Here is a 20,302-nt window from a genome sequence, read left to right on the forward strand (position 1 = left end):
GAGTTTATTGCCATAACTAAAATCACATAATAAATCTCCCTATTGAGGTATTGTGAGGAGTTTACAAATAGAAAATGCCTGCAATGTAATAGAATCAAAAAAAAAATTGATTATTATAAATGTACCACATTACTCTGTAGTCCTAAAACATATAGATCCGATCTCTATTCTTAGTCTGAGAAATATGATACACTTGTTACGATAACTTTATGGGGTCAAAAATTAAAATACCCATTTTACTAAAACTTCAACTGCATTTATAAAATTAAAAAAATATTGTATCAGAAATTGGTTTTTACATGAATCTACTTTTTTCATCCCAATCAGAAGGTTACACATTATGCACCACGGAGTACTTTGTAACATACTGTTATGCACTAACTTTGACTTTTAGCTGGCAATACTTGATTCTTATTAGTCTGATAATTTAGCAAACAGATAATTATAAATCTTCTTTTTTTAATATAAATCTAATGTTTTTTTGCGTTTTATTAATATTTAATTAGAAAGGTGTGTTCTTAGTTTCTGAAATTTGCATACGTGTAGTGTATCAATGTGTTTTCGCGCAGTTTTTAATTCTTCATGTCAACTTTCTCAGATCGTCTAATACGCCAGAGAAACTGGACTGAGGACAACTATGGATTCGGACTTGTCCGGGGCAGATTTCTGTCGGTTCTGTAGATCAGAAGCATCTTCAGACCGACCCCTGTTCCATCCCTGCATATGCACTGGCTCTATAAAATGGATTCATCAAGAATGTCTAGTACAATGGATGCGGTACTCACGAAAAGAAATTTGCGAGCTGTGTGGTCATCGGTTCTCCTTCATGCCTATCTATTCGCCCGATATGCCTCGACGACTGCCGATAAGGGACGTGATGGGTGGTTTGGTCACCTCCGTGGCGTCGGCTGTGAAAGATTGGCTACATTACACTCTGGTGGCCCTTGCCTGGCTGGGTATCGTTCCACTAACCGCTTGTAGAACTTATCGAAGCTTGTTTTCGGCTTCCTTAGATCCAGTTATATCCCTGCCATTTGATATAGTATCGGCTGAGAATCTTGCTAAAGATGTTTTCTCTGGTTGCTTTGTTGTGACATGTACTTTATTCTCGTTCATTGGCCTCGTTTGGCTCAGAGAGCAGATAATGCATGGTGGCGGCCCTGACTGGATGGAGAGAGAGAACTTACCTGCTCCTCCTCCAGAAGAAGCCCCATTGCCTGAAAATAACAATGACCGAGTCAATGAAGTTCCTGGAGAGGAAGGAGCAGAGAGAGAGGAAGGAATTGGTGATGCAGGGGAAGATGCTCTAGTAGGAGATGAGGCAAATTGGAATCCTATGGATTGGGACCGAGCAGCAGCTGAGGAATTAACATGGGCTCGTCTTCTTGGTTTAGATGGCTCTATGGTGTTTTTGGAACATGTGTTTTGGGTTGTATCATTAAATACATTGTTTATTCTGGTGTTTGCATTCTGCCCATACCACATAGGGAGACTGGGAGCTGCCCTTGCTGGTTTGACTGCAGAGGGTCCGTTTGCTGGCCCGCTGACAGCTCTGTCTGGGTATGTGTTGGTGGGAGCAATACTAGCAGTGTTACATGGTATAGCATCATTGTTACATCTCAGAAGTGCAAAGAGGACCTTGGGTTTCTGCTATGTTGTCGTAAAGGTGGCCCTCCTGTCTGTTGTGGAGGTAAGTTTAAGATACTTTTATTTTTTCATAATTTCACAAAAGCATAATAAACTGTATTTTTTTATCTGTATTGTTTAAAAAATTGTAGATACTTTTAATTATATAGTGTTCTTATTTTGGTGATATTACTTGAGTTCATTCACTCTATATCAGTATTTTTTTACATTGCGGTCAATATCCTGTCTAGTCAATTTGCCTAACATGTAGTTATATAAAGTAGAATTCTTGAGGTTATTGTATCAGGTAATTACAATGTAATATAAAAAGGTGATTTACATTCATTTAATCATAAATGGTAATTTTCTTTTTTTAAGTACATTTAATGTAAACAATTGCACATTATTGGAGGAATAACAAAGAAAATAGTTATTCTAAAGCTAATTTAATACAATGAAATTCCAATAATGATGGTATTCTATTAAAAAAGCAATTGTTAATCAATGTTTTTATACTTATAATAAACTGATTTATGACATTTTTAACAAGTAATTTAATAATTATCAATCAATACAATTTTTCTTTCCATAAATAGACATTGAAATTCAATTACTTTTCAGTTCCTTCATTATATTTTTTTACATGTTTACATCAATTTCTAAAATCAAAAACATAATGAACATGAATCTTTTTCATAGATTAAATATTTTTTACAGATTGGTGTAATACCACTTGTGTGTGGTTGGTGGTTGGATCTATGCTCGCTCTCAATGTTTGATGCGACCCTTAAAGACCGGGAGTCAAGTCTCCATGCAGCACCTTGGACATTAATGTTCATACATTGGCTTGTCGGCATGGTGTACGTTTATTACTTTGCATCATTCATCTTACTACTAAGAGAGGTACTTCGTCCCGGTGTGCTTTGGTTCTTGAAGAATTTGAATGACCCTGACTTCAGTCCTGTGCAGGTAAGATTCTTTTAATTCTGGACTCTTTGTATTTATGTAAATTCTTGCAGCCTTACAAATTTGTACTAATATTTGCTTATACTCAGTTTATTCCTAAGTTTAACTTTATACTGTGTTTATTTGTGAGACTGTTGAAGTTTCATTGTAAAGATTTTTTTAAGGGATATAATGCATGGCACTGAAAGTGTTAAATCAACTAATATTTGCCTATTTAAATATAGGGACAAATGGTGTCCTTTAAAGTCTTCCGCAAAAAGATTTGAGGACAGTTTCAAAAAATTGTACTTGAAACGACACATATAATATAATAAAACAAAAAATAAAACATTTATTGGAATCTAATTGGACCAAATAAAAGTGTAAATATATGTGTATTATTATGTTGAGATGTTTTTAAAAGTATATACATATACAGTTTTTCCAGTCATTTATTTCTTAAAAATTAATATTACAATTTCATTAAAAAATGTATAACAATTGTATCCCATATAATTTTTTCTCAGCCTATATGAAGAATAATGTACAATCATAGCTAGTTTTATTATGTAACAAAGAAACATATATGCATGTATTATAGTCATATAACAAGGAAAATTGATTTCCTGTCTCATTGTACATTTGTACAGCTGTTTTTATTCATAAAGATTGTATTGCATATTGACCATTACATGTGATTAAAAATACGTAATGTTTTATTAAACACGAGCTGTCGCCCACAAACTTCGTTAGCGCATATGACCACCCAACGCCATTTTGACAACGCAGAATTAAAAAAAAATGTTGTGTCCATTTTGTCCATTTTTTTTTAAATGGGATTTTCGTAATCTAGAATTTTTCTTTTGATATTACAAACAGACATTCCAATTTTATTATATGTATGTAAAAGATTTCTATTATTTTCAGGAAATGATACATCTTTCAGTATGGTCGCATATTAGACGTCTTATTGTATCTGCAATGATATTTGGTACAGCTGTACTCTTTATGCTGTGGCTACCGATAAGGGTCATCAAATACGTTCTACCAGGATTCCTTCCGTATGCAGTGGCTGTGCACACTGAAGCACCCGTGAATGAATTAAGCTTGGAATTGTTATTACTACAGGTATTGTTTGAATTGTTAAATATTATATTTAAACTAGCTATTCCCGTACGGCTTTATTAGCATCAAATTATGAAAATTTTGAAAAAAACAAATGCCAAAATGACGTGACATGACAAACCTTGACAATCTTGCTTCCTTGGTGTTGGCAGCAACTTATGGTCTATTTCCCACATTAGAGTTTTTATCCAAAATATTTACTCCCTAAGTTTAATGGCGTGAAAATATATAGCCTAAAGCGTGACGTTAGTGTAGCGCTTTTTATTAAAAAAAGAATTATTCTAATAATAAATAAATGTAATTGCTGACATCTTAGGCAACAAAGAAGTGTGTGTTTACGTTTTATTATAATAGTATAGATTGTATGTTACATGTAATAACAAACATCCATCCATCTATCCAAACTTTCGCATTTATAAAATTAGTAATATATGTCCGAAGATAGTATTGAATTCAAGGTCAAAATATATACAATATACATTCTGTTACTATTTGTCTAGTTTTTTAAATCTTCTTATAGTTTGTTGAATATCTTATTTGTAATATTTTGGACTTGTCATAGTAAATAAATAACGTGGATAATTTCTGTGGTACGATGAAATAAAATAATAAAGTGTCACCTTGAATACAGGTTAAATAAATTTGCATAAAAGTATTATTTATTTCTTATAGTTTTATGTTCATTACCGCAAAGCATAACTAAATATATACCATTCTTTTTTTAATTAGTTACTGATTTAAATACCTTTGAATATCAATTAAGTCGTCGGACCTTGGCCGAAAATCGGTCATGATAATGAGTTTTTAAGACCAAAAGGACATGGACATGGTCAAAGATATTATAAAAATAATATCTTTGTCCATGTCCATGTCCAAAGTCTCATTTTAATATTCAATTAATTTCTCATGAGATGTCACAAGTTTAGGTGTTTTAAGACAAATAATAAATAGATGTTATTGAGAAACATTACTTGGCTATAAAAGTAGAAGACATAAGAAAGTATGGCTAGATTGTGTGAAAGAGGATATGCTTAGGTAACAATTCCGATTTGACGTCTGACGTATAGGGAAGAACAGCACATACTGTGCCTATCTATAGAAAATAGCTGTTCCCGTGCGGCTTAATCCGCATGTAATTACAAAAAATGTATTTTATTGTTTACATTTGTCAAATTCTTAATTGCAAATGTCAATATTCAAACGCACAGGTGTCTACGAAGGCCTTTGATATTTAAATAACAAGTACCGTTACCGTGATAACCTTGCTTCCTTAAAGTTGGCAGCCTTTAGTTTATGGTCCCTTTCCCGCATGAAGATTTTTTCCAATTTATCTACCACCTAAGTTTAATAGCGTGAAAATGTATCTCCTATAGCGTGTCGTAAGTGTTGAGCTTTTTGTTAAAGAAAGAGTTATTAAGAATATGCTGTGATTACTGACATACTACGCCACAAAGTAGTGTGTGTTTACGCTTTATTAGTATAGATTACAACTGACGCGAATTTGTATGAAGTTGTGCAGTGAAATTTTTAGATTTTCTTGAACAAAGAGTATTTTTGTACTCTATTAGTTATTTTTAACAATGTAAGATAATATTTTATTATTTAGGTGATTCTGCCAGCTCTGTTGGAGCAGTCGCATACGCGCAAGTGGCTGAAGGCCGGTCTGCGTGCGTGGTGCGCCTGCGCTGCCGCCCTGCTCGGTCTGCGATCATACCTGCTGGGAGAGGCGGCGAGGGATGAACCCAACCCGCCTCCTCATCCTCCACATCAGCTTGGCGCTGCACATCAGGTGAGGATTTACCATCTTGTGTCAATTTTGGGTCATTTATATATGCCCTGGTGTACGAAAAGACGTGCTTAAATCCAAGATATAATCCGACTGATTTAAATATATTGCGGTACTTACAAACTATTTACTTATATACATTATTCTAAGTTGATTTAACTTCGGTGCTAGATTTGAATTCCTGACAATAATACTTTTGGTAATTACTGTATCAAAGGTTTTATGAAACTTTGAAGGAAGTGACATGTATTTAAAAGCGTTTTATTCCATTTTATTTTTTTCCAAGTCTCATGTGTGCGCGAAGCTTAATTTTAGTTCCCTCCCCACCCTATTGTTACAAAGGATGGGAAGGGGATTTAGCGGGGAATTTATGTATAAGTACATATTTTATTTCTATAAAGATGAACTTGTGTAAACTTGTGTATTTGTATCGTTTTCGCCATTTCGGCGAATTCTGTTCGCTGGTATATCAACTGGAACAATATAAAGGCGCTGGTGTGGCGCGAGGGCCCGGCTGGCTTCGAGCCGTACTCGCGCGTCTCCTGGTTCCCTCTGCGACTGGCTGTCCTGATGCTGCTCGTCTCACTGTCACTGATTATGGCCAGTGCACTCACCTTGGTAAGTATATAATGTATTACATAAAAAAAAAACAGTAAAATAACGAATTTAACATTTCTGAATAACTACCACCAATATACAGGCAACACTAAGGCAGACGCATACGTTACTTGACTAGTTAAATGCTAAGCTACTGAACGACTGAACGAAAACGACTGAACGCCTCTTGTGAAACTACCTCTACCATTCCTTCCGTGTCCTTACAATAATGTCCGGTTCACACTTGGCCAGTACAGTTACGACAGCCAGTCATAGATTGTATTCCTTGGCGCCAGTAAGCGTTCACACTGTTGCAGTTGATTGCTACTCCAGTTATTGGGCGCTACTAGCCAACTGTACTGACCAAGTGTGAACGCATATTTGTATTAAACCTCCGATATTGTTTAGGCGAAATTGAAAAAATAGCTTGCTAGCCTGTGTTCCTACATCTCACCTAAATTTCATCTAAATTTGTTGAATCGTTACGAATATACCTTATAATGAAAATCATCTAAACTTTTGCATTTATAATATTAGTAAGTAATTAAATTTTATAGTCATACTAGCTTTCGACCGCGACTCCTTCCGCGTGGAATTAAACCAAAAGTTAGTAGCCTATGTGTTCTTCCAAACTATCCTCTATATCTATACCAAATTTCATCTGGTCAGTCGTAAGGTACAAAACTCTAACATCCATCCATCCATCTACACTTTCACATTTGTAATATTAGTAAGATTAACGAAGTTTGTAACTATTTGTAGGTGATTCCAGTGGCGATTGGTAGGAAAGTGATGGCTCTGTGGCTACCTAAGGCATCGGACGGAGTGCATGAACTTTATACAGCTGCTTGCGGTAAATATTACATTCCACTTTTCTTTAACATTCAATCTCTAAAACCGTATGATCACTAATATCGATTTTCAAGTCTATTAAAATTAGGTTTCATGTTAAAATAACATTTTAAAAACAATTATAGTATGGTTTTCTCGTATAGAAATCTAAGATGATAATTATGTTATAATATATAAAATAGTGCTTTTAAGTGTTATGCTAAGATCATTGAAGTGTTAGGTTATGAGAGTGTTGGTTAGGTCCATGTGAAGGTGTTAGTGATGAGCACATGTGCAGGCATGTACGTGTGCTGGGCGGCGGGGCGCGGCGGCGCGCTGGCTGCGCGCTGGGCGCGGCGCGGGCGCGCGGCGCTGCTGCGGCGCGCTGCGCTGTGGACGCGGCGAGCAGCGCGCGCGGCACTCGCAGCACTCGCGCTGCTCGGACTAGTCCCGCTGATGTTCGGACTACTGCTGGAATTGGTAAGTTTTTTACAGAGGATAATTGGATGGACAATGGATAAACTGTGGTGTCTATTCAATATTTCGACATTTTTGCGCTGATTTTCGGTTGTTCGCGTTAAAATTTAACTGATAATATCGTTAACATCAAAAGGCGCGTTTAAATCTGAATGATGAAAGACGTGTCATTTCTTAATAATCGACTATACAGTTATATTTATATGTTTGTAATAGATAATAGTAAGCATTGAAAGAAAATGAGAAAAGAGACGGACAAGTAAGGGTTGTGGTTATGTACAAATTAACACAACTTGCGGACTAGGTCTCTTGTCTTTATTCGTTTTTTCTAACGTTGTTGATGGTCGTTTGCATATGGTTTAAGCACTTGATTTGCAGAACGTGGGTTCGAATCCTACTATGTACCAATATATTTTTGTATGTTTACCCGTTGTTTTTACGGTGAAGGAAGACATCGTGATGCAACCCGCACATATCTGTGAATATATTCAAAGACGAGCTGTCGCCAGCAAGCTTTGTTAGCGTGGATTTTAAAAAAATGTTCGTCTATAACATTTCCGCGTGCATTTACTTTTTAGCAACTACCTTCCAGTCAAAGTCTCGTCCAAATCGTTCCACCCGTTCCAGAGATAGCGGTCCGGTCGCCATTTTGAGAGCGCGGAATTTTAAAAAGTTTCCTATAATATGCCTATCCTTGTCAGCTACCCTTCAGTGAAAGTTCGGTCGAAATCGGCCCAGCCGTTTCGGAGATTACCCGGAACAAACGCAGCTTGCGGACAGATAGACAAAAAATAAAATTTTCGTTATCAGCAATGCAAATAAATACATCATCTTCCGAAATCTGGAATTTTTCCTTTGATATTACAAACAGATCCAATTTTATTATATGTATAGTTATTTGTAAAATCAATCCTCAATAGGCCAGAGTAGTTGACTGAGGGTCATACCCTACCTTACTGTAGGCTGGTATTCCTCATTGGGATGTGATGATGGAGACGAATGTTGGGCAGGTGCTGGTGATCCCGCTGCGCGTGCCGCTGGAGCAGTCGCCGGTGCTGTTCGTGTGGCAGGACTGGGCGCTGGGTGTGCTCTACACCAAGATCCTGTGTGCTCTCACTATGATGGGACCGGACTGGGCGATGCGCCGCGCGATAGAGAAAGCCTACAGGGATGGCATTAGAGAGATGGATTTGAAGTGAGTTCGTTCAATTAACATTGATTATTCAAATTACGATTGTATTTCTAACTAGCTTTTCCCGTGCGGTTTGTTCCGCGTGAAATTTCTTCAATTGCAAGTGATTACAATTATTTGAATCCGTACAAAAACCCACAGGGCTTAAGCGTATTTACTGGTCGTATATAGCATATAAAAAATAATAAAAAAAAAATAGTCTATTTCAAATTAATTGTTGATCACGATGGACAATATTATTATGTGTATAGTGTAAACGCAGTTTATTTGTGTACATATACCAAGGACGGATTCATCTTTGGCGCCAGGGGGGTCATAAAGTCGTAGTCAAGTCAAGAGTTTGACAAAATATGTAAATATATTTTGTCAAGGTCTTGCCAACCAGCTCAGGGGGGTCATGACCCCCATGACCCCTCCTCCCTGAGCGACAAACACATATTTCTTTTATATATGTGTTTGTCGCGAGACTGTCTGTATTAAATATATAAATGAATATGTGATTGTATGAATGTAACATAATAAATAATAAATAATTAAATGTAGTGTAATCTGTAAATAAATAAATCATACTTCATACTAATATGTTTGTTAGAATTTGTTGCCTAAACGGTTGAACAGTTTTAAATGAATGCAGAGGATAGTCTGGAAGAACACATAGGCTACTTACTTTTGTTTTTTTTTTTAAATTCCGCACGAAGGGACTCTCGAACCAAAGCTAGTAATAATATAAATAGACAAGTACACTAGAAGTGTGTGTGCAGGTTCATCCTGCGCGCGGTGGCGGCGCCGCTGGTGCGGTGGCTGGGGCTGGCGCTGGCGGTGCCGTACGCGCTGGCGCACAGCGCGGCGCCGCTGCTGCTGGCCGCGCCGGCGCAGCGCAACCTGCTGGCGCGCCGCGTCTACCCCGCGCTGCTGCTGCTGCTGCTGCTCGCCGCGCTCGCACTCTTCCAGGTATACATTTACCCAACCGGCATAGCACCCGGCAAATATCTTTAACAATACATTTAGTTGGACAAAATTCGATTTTACTGCCTTTTTGGCGGGGCAAGGGGGACGCGAGCGCGCTCGCTTGCTATTGGTTAATCAGTCAGTCTTTGCGTCCCGCTTCTTTCCCCACGTTCCGTTTACTCCCGAGTACACTTATCTCCAATTTCGTTGTTACTTGTTTTGAGTGAATGAATGAATGAATAAATATGTATTTATTGCCACAAAATAGAAATTACATAAAAGTAGAAGTTTTCGGTAATAATTGTTTGTAGTTTTTTCTGTTGTTGTTATTGTTGAGACTTTTTTGTTTGTTATTGTTAAGTTTTATTTGATTGTTATTGTTTCGACTTTTTGTATTGAGTATGCCACGAAAAAGTAACATTGTTCTAAAAAGGCAAGCCAGGAAATTGGTATATGATGTATATTATTTAATGAAACAGTAATTTTAAAATTTAAAATTATGTTTTATAATTCTCAATTAATACAAAGAGTCAAAATATGTCAATTATTTTGTCTAGAAGAGTAGGTATACAATACCTTTGCACGAATTTGTAAGTCTACATGAATAATATGTTTAGAGTTTTTCATCACTTTTATCAAGTCTTAAACATATACAATCGTTAAACGATTATTTCTCAAGTACTAAAATCTTAATTTCTAGATCCGGCAGTTCAAAAAGTTGTACGAGCACATCAAGAATGATAAATACCTCGTGGGCCAGCGTCTCGTCAACTACGACCATCGGCGGCACAAACAACAGCGCACCACCGTCGCTTCGACCAACTAAGACCGTCAGAGACCGTCTCAGACCGCCGGAGACTGTCTCAGATCGCTACAGACCGTCTCAGACCGCCAAAGACCGTCTCCGAAATTCTGAGATCGGTCGAGACTGACCCTAGATAAAATTTATACTTAGTAATTTTAACCATACTGTCTTAACAAGTTTGAACACCCTTTGTATCGCAATTATCACTTGTATCTATTCAAGATACAAGTTATACAAAAATATACATGATACAACTATCTCATCATGATAACATCTTTTATATACAAAATAATGAAGGTTCCCTTGATAGGAGACTTTCAAGTGTATTTTAATAAAATATCACTTGTGTATATCTCGTGTATACAAGAATATAACATCGTGGTATCAAGTATGCTGTATATTACGTATTTATTAAATATATTCTCCCAAAACGCAAGCAAAATACGTACTAACTACGTCATATATTAATATTCGTGAGATAAATGATACAGAAATAATTAAAATGATTTTTGTATCCCGTTTGTATAAACTTGCGATAAGCCAAATGTATCATTGAGTCTACATTTAGCTTTTATTCTTAGTAATTTTTCTTTCAAACTTAATAAAACTTGGTTAATATGACAGTAGTATATTGTAGCTGTGTTTTTTTTTATAGAAATTGGGAAAAAATAACTCGTTAACGCAACATCGAGAAGAATGTATACCATTTTGTGATTGTAAATAATTTTCTTTGGAATGTAGATAAAAATTGCGCCACAGACTATGAATTAGGTATTAAATGCAATTGCATTTTTAACATTTATTATAATTGGTGTGTTAAAAGTCCCGATCAGTGAAATCTCATCCATATTGGAGATTATTAGTAAAACAATTTTATTCTAATTAATATTCACTGTAAATCCGCCTGGCATGTAAATAAAAAAAATCTATTTTTTTAATATTAAAAGCAGTTAATAATGTGAAGGAAAAGTAACAAATGAATGGAAAAATATTAGAAAATTGAAACTAAAACGATTTTTACATAAAAATTCGTACTTTGACCCTTCCTCGTGTGATATGTGATGAGGCCACATTCACAAAAAACATTAAAAGTATCAAAATGTATTACATCAGTGAGAAAGTATACTCTTAATATATTATTTTAACTTCACTCTTTGGTGATTTTTCAAAAATTTTTCAAGCCTCATTTGATTCATTGACCATTAACCTTGATAAAAAAACATGTTTTTTGATACAACAATTTCTAGTATATTATGGTTTAGGAATTGAAAAAAAATGACTTCTGTCAGGGAATGGATTGTTCTAGATCATTGATCGGGATTTTATATACAGGATGTAATTTAATTACTTTCCTTATATTGCTAGTTGTCGATTAGTGTTTGCTATAACGTAATGTACAGTCGCAATTATATTTTTATTACGATATTGCTAGATTAGATTATAGGCATGTATTTTCGTCAATTTTGTAATCGACGGATATGAGATATTTGTTCGCTATTCTTTCTTTACTTTTAGACAACACATTTAATTGATTCTGTCGCTTTAAACTCAGAGCAACACTTCTCGTCAGGATTCAGGTTACGCGCCAAACCATACTTCTAGTGACATTGACAGCTGTCAGCTAGGGACGTGACGTTCATGCCGATAATCTAGAGTTGCGCCAACTCTACAGCATGGTACTATTTTTTTCTTAACATTACAAACATTTATATACAGTTGAATTAATTTATTGGACGTGTTATGCTTATATTTAAAAAAAAATTGTTTACATTAAACGTAAGATATAAATTTTTTTTGCTTCATTACATTTTTTGTTAATGTTTGTTTTAGGCTGGTTTTTAGTATTTTTGTAACACGTCCTTTTTATGGTTTGTTTTACTTATTCAAGCATGTATTGTAAAAAGGCTTTTTCTAAATTATTCAATATTTTTGGCTGTAAATTTTTTTAATTCGCCTTGCGTACAAATTATTGAAATTTATCTTTATTTTTCCCTATAGATTTTATATTGTGGAATTGTTAGTCAATAATTTTATTGGTAAGTAAAAGGGACGAGCAAGTAATTTTGAATTTCTGCTAAATTTTTCTATTCAGTGCTTAGCATATAAATATTTAGGAGCATTATTTTGATGTAATTTTTAACAGTAACTTGGAATTAAGCTGTTTAGAATTTAAATAAAAAACTTCCATTTGTATTGACTCAACATACATTTATGTTACATTTTTACCTTTTTAGTTAATTATTTGATTACAGTGATTAAATTTAATTAGGTATAAAAATACTTAGATATTGAAAAACTTTGAAGATTAATAGAAAAGGTACAGATTGTAATTTTTTGTTGTAATATGTTAAAAATTGTTTACTACTATGAGTGACGTCACAGACTTTAGTATGTTTACCAATTTTTACAAATATGATTTTTCTATTCGCCTTTACTACTGATTTTAAATTACTAATCGAAACTTAATTAAATAATTGTCAACATTTCAATAGAAAATAATCTGGTTCAGTAATGTTAGTAACAAAATTCATTTTTGATTTTTAGACACGTTCCATTTTATGTATTTGATACTTTTTTATTGCAGATAATGTGCATAGAAGTAGAATGTAACAAAATCATAGTCTATTTGAGAGCATTTCTTTTTAATTACATTTTGCTTTTAAATGATATTCGATTTTCTAAGATTTTCCATTAAAAAGATAACAGAATCCATAGCTTCTCATTTTCCTTAAAAAAACGAAGATAAATACTATAATGGTGTTTGAAGAATAAACGAATTAAAATTTGAATTCTGTAGTATTGTTAAGTAGTTTTAAAATTTGTTTTCTTTTATGTACTGCTCAATCTTGTTATTATATCATTTTTCTTTTACTGTGTTTCTTGTTATTACTCATTTAAAACATTAGAAATAAAACTGATTTCTTCGTACTGTAACAAAGATGACAAAATATTTGCTGTATATTGCCTAACCTTTACAAATTGTGTCCCAAACATTGATGGGGTACAACATAGACATAGTAGTATTGATGATTCATTTTATTTCGTAATTGCAGTACCTTAACTTTATTTATTATAAATGTTTGAATCTAATGGGCTTTTAATTTATTTACGTGAAAATAGCAGTTCTTCTAATTCTACACTTGTGAACGTGGAACATACGCCGCTGGAATACTACGTTTCAGAAGCAATTTGAAAAAGTTAATTAGTACTGTAATGTACAGGGTTATTGAAAATTCGACGTTTTCCTTCTAGGAGGGATAATTTTTGATAATTTTGTCCCCCATATGCGTTAAACAAAAGAACCATTTTTGTGTTACCATGATTTTTAATTATACACAAAATTGCTATGTGTAAAAGAAATCTTAGGCTTTATTATCGTTGGCTGAATGTCACTGATGCCTTCGTCGCGTCGATATGTCAAAAAACCCAAATGTCAATTAAATGTAACCTCAAAAATTCACGTTGAATTTTGTAAACATAGATGGTTTGTTTATATACTAATTTATAGTAAAGTTAAAATAAAACATGGCAGAACAAGTAAATCAACGTATTGAGGGTATGATAAATGAGTTGGAGCAGATGAAAAGGTTAAATTTGTACGATGACGATGAAATAAAGTTAGTATTTTGTTTATAAATTTTGTTCTTCATTATAACGTTCTAACCTTAATTTGTAATTTACTTTTTTATTTCAGAGAAATATCCCGTAAACGTAAAGAGTTTGAGTATAGAATACAACGAAGAGTAAAAGAAAAGGATGATTTTGTACACTACATTGCGTATGAGTTAGCGTTACTTGAAGATATATCACTCAGGCGAAAGAAAGCACATCTATCTGAGAAAAGAAGCGACATAGAATATGCTATAGCCAAACGTCTGAATAAGATTTTCAAACAATTTATCTATAGATTTCAAAATAACATTGAAATTTATTTTGAATACATCAAATTTTGTAGAAGCGTTGGCTTTCAACATGCCATTTCTGGAATTATTAGTCAGATGTTATTGGTACGTGTAATAATAGTGGATTTTACTATATATTTAGTGCTATATGCTAAGTTTACTATTCAGGTCCTGATGAGTTTCTTTCCATGTGAAAAAATAGTATGACCTAAAATGTGTTGAAAAGAATTAGTGTCAAAGTTTATTACAAATCAATGAAATTCTAATAATGCACACAAAACTGACTGTATTTGTAGATGTATGAATACTGTGTGTCCTCGTTTTTCCAAACCAATACATCTTAGACTTCAAGAAGCGAGCCTATCATTTCGTTAAAGACCAGCAAAGCAACTGTAGTTCGTCTGGTGTTGCGGATGTCCATGGGCGTCGTTAACCACCTTGGTGTTCTCGCCGCTTGTTTGCCCCCTTTTATTATAAAAAAAAAAACATGGTATAAAAATGTCAAATCTCACCTGTATTTCTTTATTTTGTAGGTGCATGGTGATAAACCTAAAATGTGGCAGATGGCTAGCAAATGGGAGAGTAAAGAACAGCAGAACTTTGAAAGTGCCAGAGGTTTCTTACTTAAAGGAATTCATAGACATCCAGAGTCTGACATTCTTTATATAGATTTGTTTGAAGTTGAACTCATTCTCGCTTTTAAAGCTAAAGATGATGAACAAAAGGTAACACAATTTTTTTTATTATACAACATTTATCTCCTCATTATCCCACCTACATAGGGCAGTAACAGAGTGTCAGTGGCTCAAGGGTTTAGGCATTTGACTTATAATCCACAGGTCTTGGGTTTGAATCATACTGTACTGATGTGATTTTCTAATTTCATGTATACATAATTTACCGACATTCTTAGGGTGGAGAAAAATATCGTGTCACAACCTACACATATTGGAAAAAAAAATTCAAAGATAGATGTGAAGTCAATCAACCCACACTTGGCCTAATTTATTCCCTTTCCCTTTTTTAGGAAAGGATAGGAAGGAAAAGTGGATCTGACGGAGGAGGAGACACATAGGAAGGGGAATTGTCCTCTTTATGTGGATCTCCTTCTTCGTCAATTAAGGGTTGGCAACGCATCTGCAATTGCAGATGTTTATGGGCAGCGGTCGCTTTCCATTTCGGTGGATTCAGGTGGCCACTTGCTTGTTTGCCACCTTATATTATAAAAAAAAGTATGGTTGACTATGGCCTAGTCACCCCTTACTTAGGGTAGACTCCAAGCTCCGCATTAGGGACATATAGTGAGCTGGTGTTGATGACGATAAGACCACTCATATCAATCTTTCTTCTGTTATCTGTTTCTCCTGTCATCTCACTCCCCTATGATTATGTCAACTTTCACACAGCCAACCCTTACCTCTGTAGTGCATGTGCAGTATGAGATAATAATGTTGAAACATTTATTTCCACAAATATTTCCCATTTTATCATCTTAAAAAGTTAAATTATAAATTTCAGGAAATTTGCATTAAAAGGGCTGATGTTGTATGGAAAAATGGTATAAAAACTGTTGGGGATATAACATTCCTGTTTAAAGTTTGTGATTTAGCTATGAAGTGTGGAGTTGAGGAACTAATCAAGAGTATTAAAGAAGAGATATGGTCTAGAAATGACCAAAAAGAAGTATGGATTTACATTGCTGATAAAGAATTAGAGGTATGTATTAGTTTATTTTGTAATTCTTAGGGCTTAAACCATCTCTGGCATCCTAAAAATGCCAGAAAAAGGCTTCGAAATTTACCTAGTTGTTAGGGAACGCATAAGGCACACACATCTCAGACCACATTATCAACAAATAAAACTCAACATAGCTGTAAATGTTTGAATTTTAGGTTATTGTGTATGGGATACTATACAATGTACTGTATACTAATAAATATATTTTCAGGGTTACCATTGGGAAGTGATTGAAGAATTTATTAATGAAGACTATCATTTTTCAAAGGAAATTAAAAATTATGTTTCTGTATATGAAGAGGCTTTGCAACGGGTTAGTAAATCTTGCTTTGATTTAATCTTAATACAAATGATGTATGCAGTATACAGTATATTTTGTTAATCTTTTATTTTTAACTGAATTTATTAATGATTATTTTAATTCAAATGTTAACAGCTGATATGAATAAATTGTTGACACATTTTCTATCGGCCTTTTTTGCTGATCATATTAAAAATATTAATTAATCATGATGATTGAATTTTAAAAAACAAAAACCTGTTGCGCCGACCCTACGGGAGTAGGATAAGAAGATGATGATGATTGAATTTTAAAGAATTTTTTACATTAAACATCTTTAAACTTCATCCAAATACTCATTACTCCTTCCTTATATAGGAAATCCTAGAGAATTTTTGCAGTGAAGGAAAACTTTGTGAGTTGCCTCACAAAGTTTTCTTTCTACACATTTCAGCAAAAAAATTAAAAGATGTATAAAGGACTATGGCCAAGTTCCCCGTAACTTAGGATGGACTACAAATCTTTCAGTGAGAATGTTTAGTGAACTGACTAATGAGAAAGTGTGGATGGATGATTGTTATCATAGATCATAGTCTAAATTAGCACTGTTCTAGGTTGATTCATTTAAAATATTTCACAAAGGTGCAAACGAAATCTCTTGTATTTGTAATTTTTTAGTTTCCGGATGAGAAATTATGTACAAAATTCATCCATGGCATATTGAGGCTGAACGACACATTGTGCACAGATTTACAAAAAATCAGAATTGTAAAACAAGCTTGGATGTTTGGCCATGAGAATGGAGTGCTCTCAAATGATATGTACGCCTTTGGTATTGAGTTATTGAAGTTTGAAAATACATTATCGACTGAAGATTTTAAACAGGTATACAATTTTTTTTTAATTATCTATTTTGTGTTGGTTACCAAAGTCTAGTCTTCGCACAATTCCCTTATAAGAAGAGGATGGAAAGGGAAATATATGGGGAGGAATGTTTTTTCTGTATCCTTCTTTGTCCATTAAATGAAGGTAACATGTCTGCAATTGTTGCAGTTTCGCTCTTTTTGCTAACACAGGGTCATTCCTTTGTTTAGCAACCTTCTACTAAGAAAAATAATAATTTATTATTGATAGGATAGCTACATTGTTATTGAAAATTATAATAATTGAGCTATTATCTTTTATTAACATCTATAATCCTATTATCTATCATTATTTTTGTATTAAAAAATATTAATATACTAACCAAATATACCTTTAGATTATAGATACAGCATTGGTTAAAAATCCGAATGCAATGTTTTTATGGAAGGAAAAATTACTTTTAAACACTAAAGATGAAAAGCAACAGTTATTAATACTGAAGGAAGCTGGAAAAGTTTTTAAGGCTAAAGATTATTTGCACCTTTGGAATGTCTTGTTGGACAACATACAAACAAGTGAAGCAGTGAGTATTCAAGTTTAAAAATAGTTATGTTAATATTCATAACTAGCTGTGCTTGCGACTTCATTCGCATGTAAAAAAATTGTTAAAAAGGCTTATATCACTCAGTGATAGCATAGCTTTTTAATGGTGCAAGAATTTTTGAAATCAGTCCAGTTTTTAAGTTATTTTAATACATACTAAAATACAAATATTTCCTCTTTATATTAGTATAGAAAAAAAATATTGAGTTAAAAAAAGCTAGAATTTATCTTTGCTGGGTGGTAATTATGTAAATTATTGAAATTATACTTTATTTGAATTTAATCATTTTGTATTAGATAAAAAGGTGATATATAAGTATTCAGTCCTTTCCGGTGAGTTTACTTTTCGTAGTGGCACTACAAAGTGTTAACATGTAGTGGCTATGACTGATAAAAATGTTTTCTCAAGATAATAGAGATAACTACACACACACTAAAACCACTTGTAAAATGTATTTCTCTTTGCTAATAATTCTTAAAATAGTGGTACTATATTAAAAAAAACATTAATATTCTTATTTCTATAATATTTTATGATTTAATGTTCAAAATGTGAATGGTTGATATGCAAATCTATTAGATTTAAATGGCACAAATATAGAACATAATCTTAAAGAACTCATAGGCTACAAATTTTTAATTCCACATCAATTATTTGGGGGCAAAAGCTAGTATTGTTATAAATTCACTAATTTCTTTTCCATTTCAGTTAAAAAGTTGCTATGAAAAGTTTAAAAATTGCGAAGAAGCTGTATTATTAGCCATTAAACCTAAACTTCTAAACAAAATGTATAAATGCAGCGGATTGAAAGCAAGTAGAGATTTGTATGAAGAATTCATCAGAACTCCGCCAACACAAATTGAAGTTCACACAGTCATGATAGATATAGAGAAATCACAACCGAAGCTTAATTTAAAAAATATCAGAAAATGTTTTGAATGTCTTGTCCAACATCATGGAGCAAATAGCGTACAGGTCTGGATAGACTATATTAATTTTGAAACACAAAATGGTAGCCCTCAAAACACTCCAGCAATCTACAGAAGAGCAGTAGCTGTACTCAAGAAAGAATTAGTAGATGAATTTATTAAAAATCAAACATTATCAAGAATAAAGTAGACATTTGTTTTATTTTGTAATTGGTTATAAATAAATAATAATGAGGAACAAAATATAATTTATTACAACCACACCTTTATGTCAACAATCTAGCAAAGGTACTAAGTAGTACAACCTTTATATTAAATGTATTTACAATTATCAATAACATTCAAATTTTCTACAACAAGTTGAATCTCTACTTTGGTGATCGTGGATAACACTTAAGCAAATAAACACATAGATAAATGCAATGTTATATTCATGTTCCTGCAATTACTGCATCGCTGCAATTGGTGCTATGTAGTACCTGAAGATTAGTGAGGAACCGCGCTTGTGCTGCTTGTTCCGGAGTAAGTCCTTCCAGCATGCCTGCCAGGAGGTATATATGGGCATGGCCGGAGGGTTGCCTGCCTTGAGGCTGGAGCCCGCCACTGCCATGCATGTAGACACCACCACAAGAGGATATGTCAGAGTGCTTGTAATAAATGTAAGTATAGGTACAGTATAATAACGGAGGTCTTTAGTTTTCACTATATACTTATTGACATAATATGCCAAGACTCCTGTCACTGCTATACATGTCAAATCTCCCAGTAGTTTCGGAATCAATCCATGGAAGAAACCGAGTATACCATCGTCTTTGTAAATAGATACAACTGCTCCAAGCAATGTGTTATAGTCCTCCTCTTTCCCAATAAAAGAAGCCATCATTCTAACAGAGACGACATGGAAGGGATACGACACTATAACGGAAGCAGTGTGCATAATCATATCGCGACGACCCATTTTCACGTAGTCTTCTAATTTCGGCTCATCGTCAGTTATAATATTTGGTGGGTCGCTTATTTCGGGCAAGTCGATGCCGCACACACTGATTACCTTAGACGAGAGTTGGCTCGATGCTATTAATCCGAGGATCCGCGCCGACAAACCCCTGTAACAGCCGAAGTAGCCGTCTGATGCTTTGATGAATTTTATATACTGGAACACATTAGGTAATATCATAGCAGGACGACCAAATAGAGTAGTCGACCGGCGTGGTGGCAACGGCTCATATCCAAGTTGAATAAGAACTTTTGCATATTCCATGGGGTGGAATATTGTCGTAACAAGCAATTGCGAGTGAAGCGCGGTTATTTTTTCTTTTTCAATTTCTTCCATCTTTGCACAAACGGATTATGGGCCTACTTCTGAAATTAAAAATGACAAATGACAGGACAATAAATGAACCAAATAACCACAGATGTAGATATGAGTTCACAGATAAGATATAAACGTTAAAAAACATCTATGCGTCTTTTCCTTTCTATTTGCACTGTTAGGCAAATCAATTCATAACATGGATGTATTACAGGATAGAGTTCTTGTCGAAAAATTGAAGGCAAGCGAGACCTCAATAACTGTACCATTTTTCCATCTCTGGCCATGGTGACTATATTGCAATATGATGAAAATTATGTTTAAAGCTATTACTTATGAAGA

At 34.1% G+C, this 20,302-nt stretch overlaps 3 protein-coding genes across 3 annotated transcripts; 2 read left to right on the forward strand and 1 right to left on the reverse strand.

Moving 5' to 3' along the window:
- Positions 1–395: 395 nt before the first annotated feature.
- LOC106104653 (E3 ubiquitin-protein ligase MARCH6) lies at positions 396–11,999 on the forward strand. The gene is made up of 11 exons (XM_013284771.1): positions 396–510; positions 599–1,690; positions 2,344–2,595; positions 3,499–3,699; positions 5,303–5,485; positions 5,972–6,100; positions 6,842–6,932; positions 7,209–7,390; positions 8,398–8,582; positions 9,341–9,530; positions 10,228–11,999. Exons 2-11 carry the CDS (start codon positions 638–640, stop codon positions 10,351–10,353), a joined length of 2,592 nt encoding a protein of 863 aa, XP_013140225.1. The 5' UTR covers positions 396–510; positions 599–637; the 3' UTR covers positions 10,354–11,999.
- A 1,746-nt stretch (positions 12,000–13,745) lies between these two features.
- LOC106104660 (U3 small nucleolar RNA-associated protein 6 homolog) lies at positions 13,746–18,864 on the forward strand. The gene is made up of 8 exons (XM_013284781.1): positions 13,746–13,949; positions 14,027–14,339; positions 14,768–14,959; positions 15,753–15,950; positions 16,183–16,284; positions 16,930–17,136; positions 17,513–17,698; positions 18,428–18,864. The coding sequence occupies exons 1-8, from the start codon at positions 13,858–13,860 to the stop codon at positions 18,836–18,838; spliced, it is 1,701 nt and encodes a 566-aa protein (XP_013140235.1). The 5' UTR covers positions 13,746–13,857; the 3' UTR covers positions 18,839–18,864.
- A 15-nt stretch (positions 18,865–18,879) lies between these two features.
- On the reverse strand, positions 18,880–20,043 carry LOC106104661 (mitochondrial carrier homolog 2-like). Its single transcript, XM_013284782.1, has one exon. It carries the CDS (start codon positions 19,979–19,981, stop codon positions 19,094–19,096), a length of 888 nt encoding a protein of 295 aa, XP_013140236.1. The 5' UTR covers positions 19,982–20,043; the 3' UTR covers positions 18,880–19,093.
- Between the last annotated feature and the right edge of the window lie 259 nt (positions 20,044–20,302).

This window comes from Papilio polytes, unplaced genomic scaffold (assembly GCF_000836215.1).
Source record: "Papilio polytes unplaced genomic scaffold, Ppol_1.0 DF823510.1, whole genome shotgun sequence".
Lineage (NCBI taxonomy): Eukaryota > Metazoa > Arthropoda > Insecta > Lepidoptera > Papilionidae > Papilio > Papilio polytes.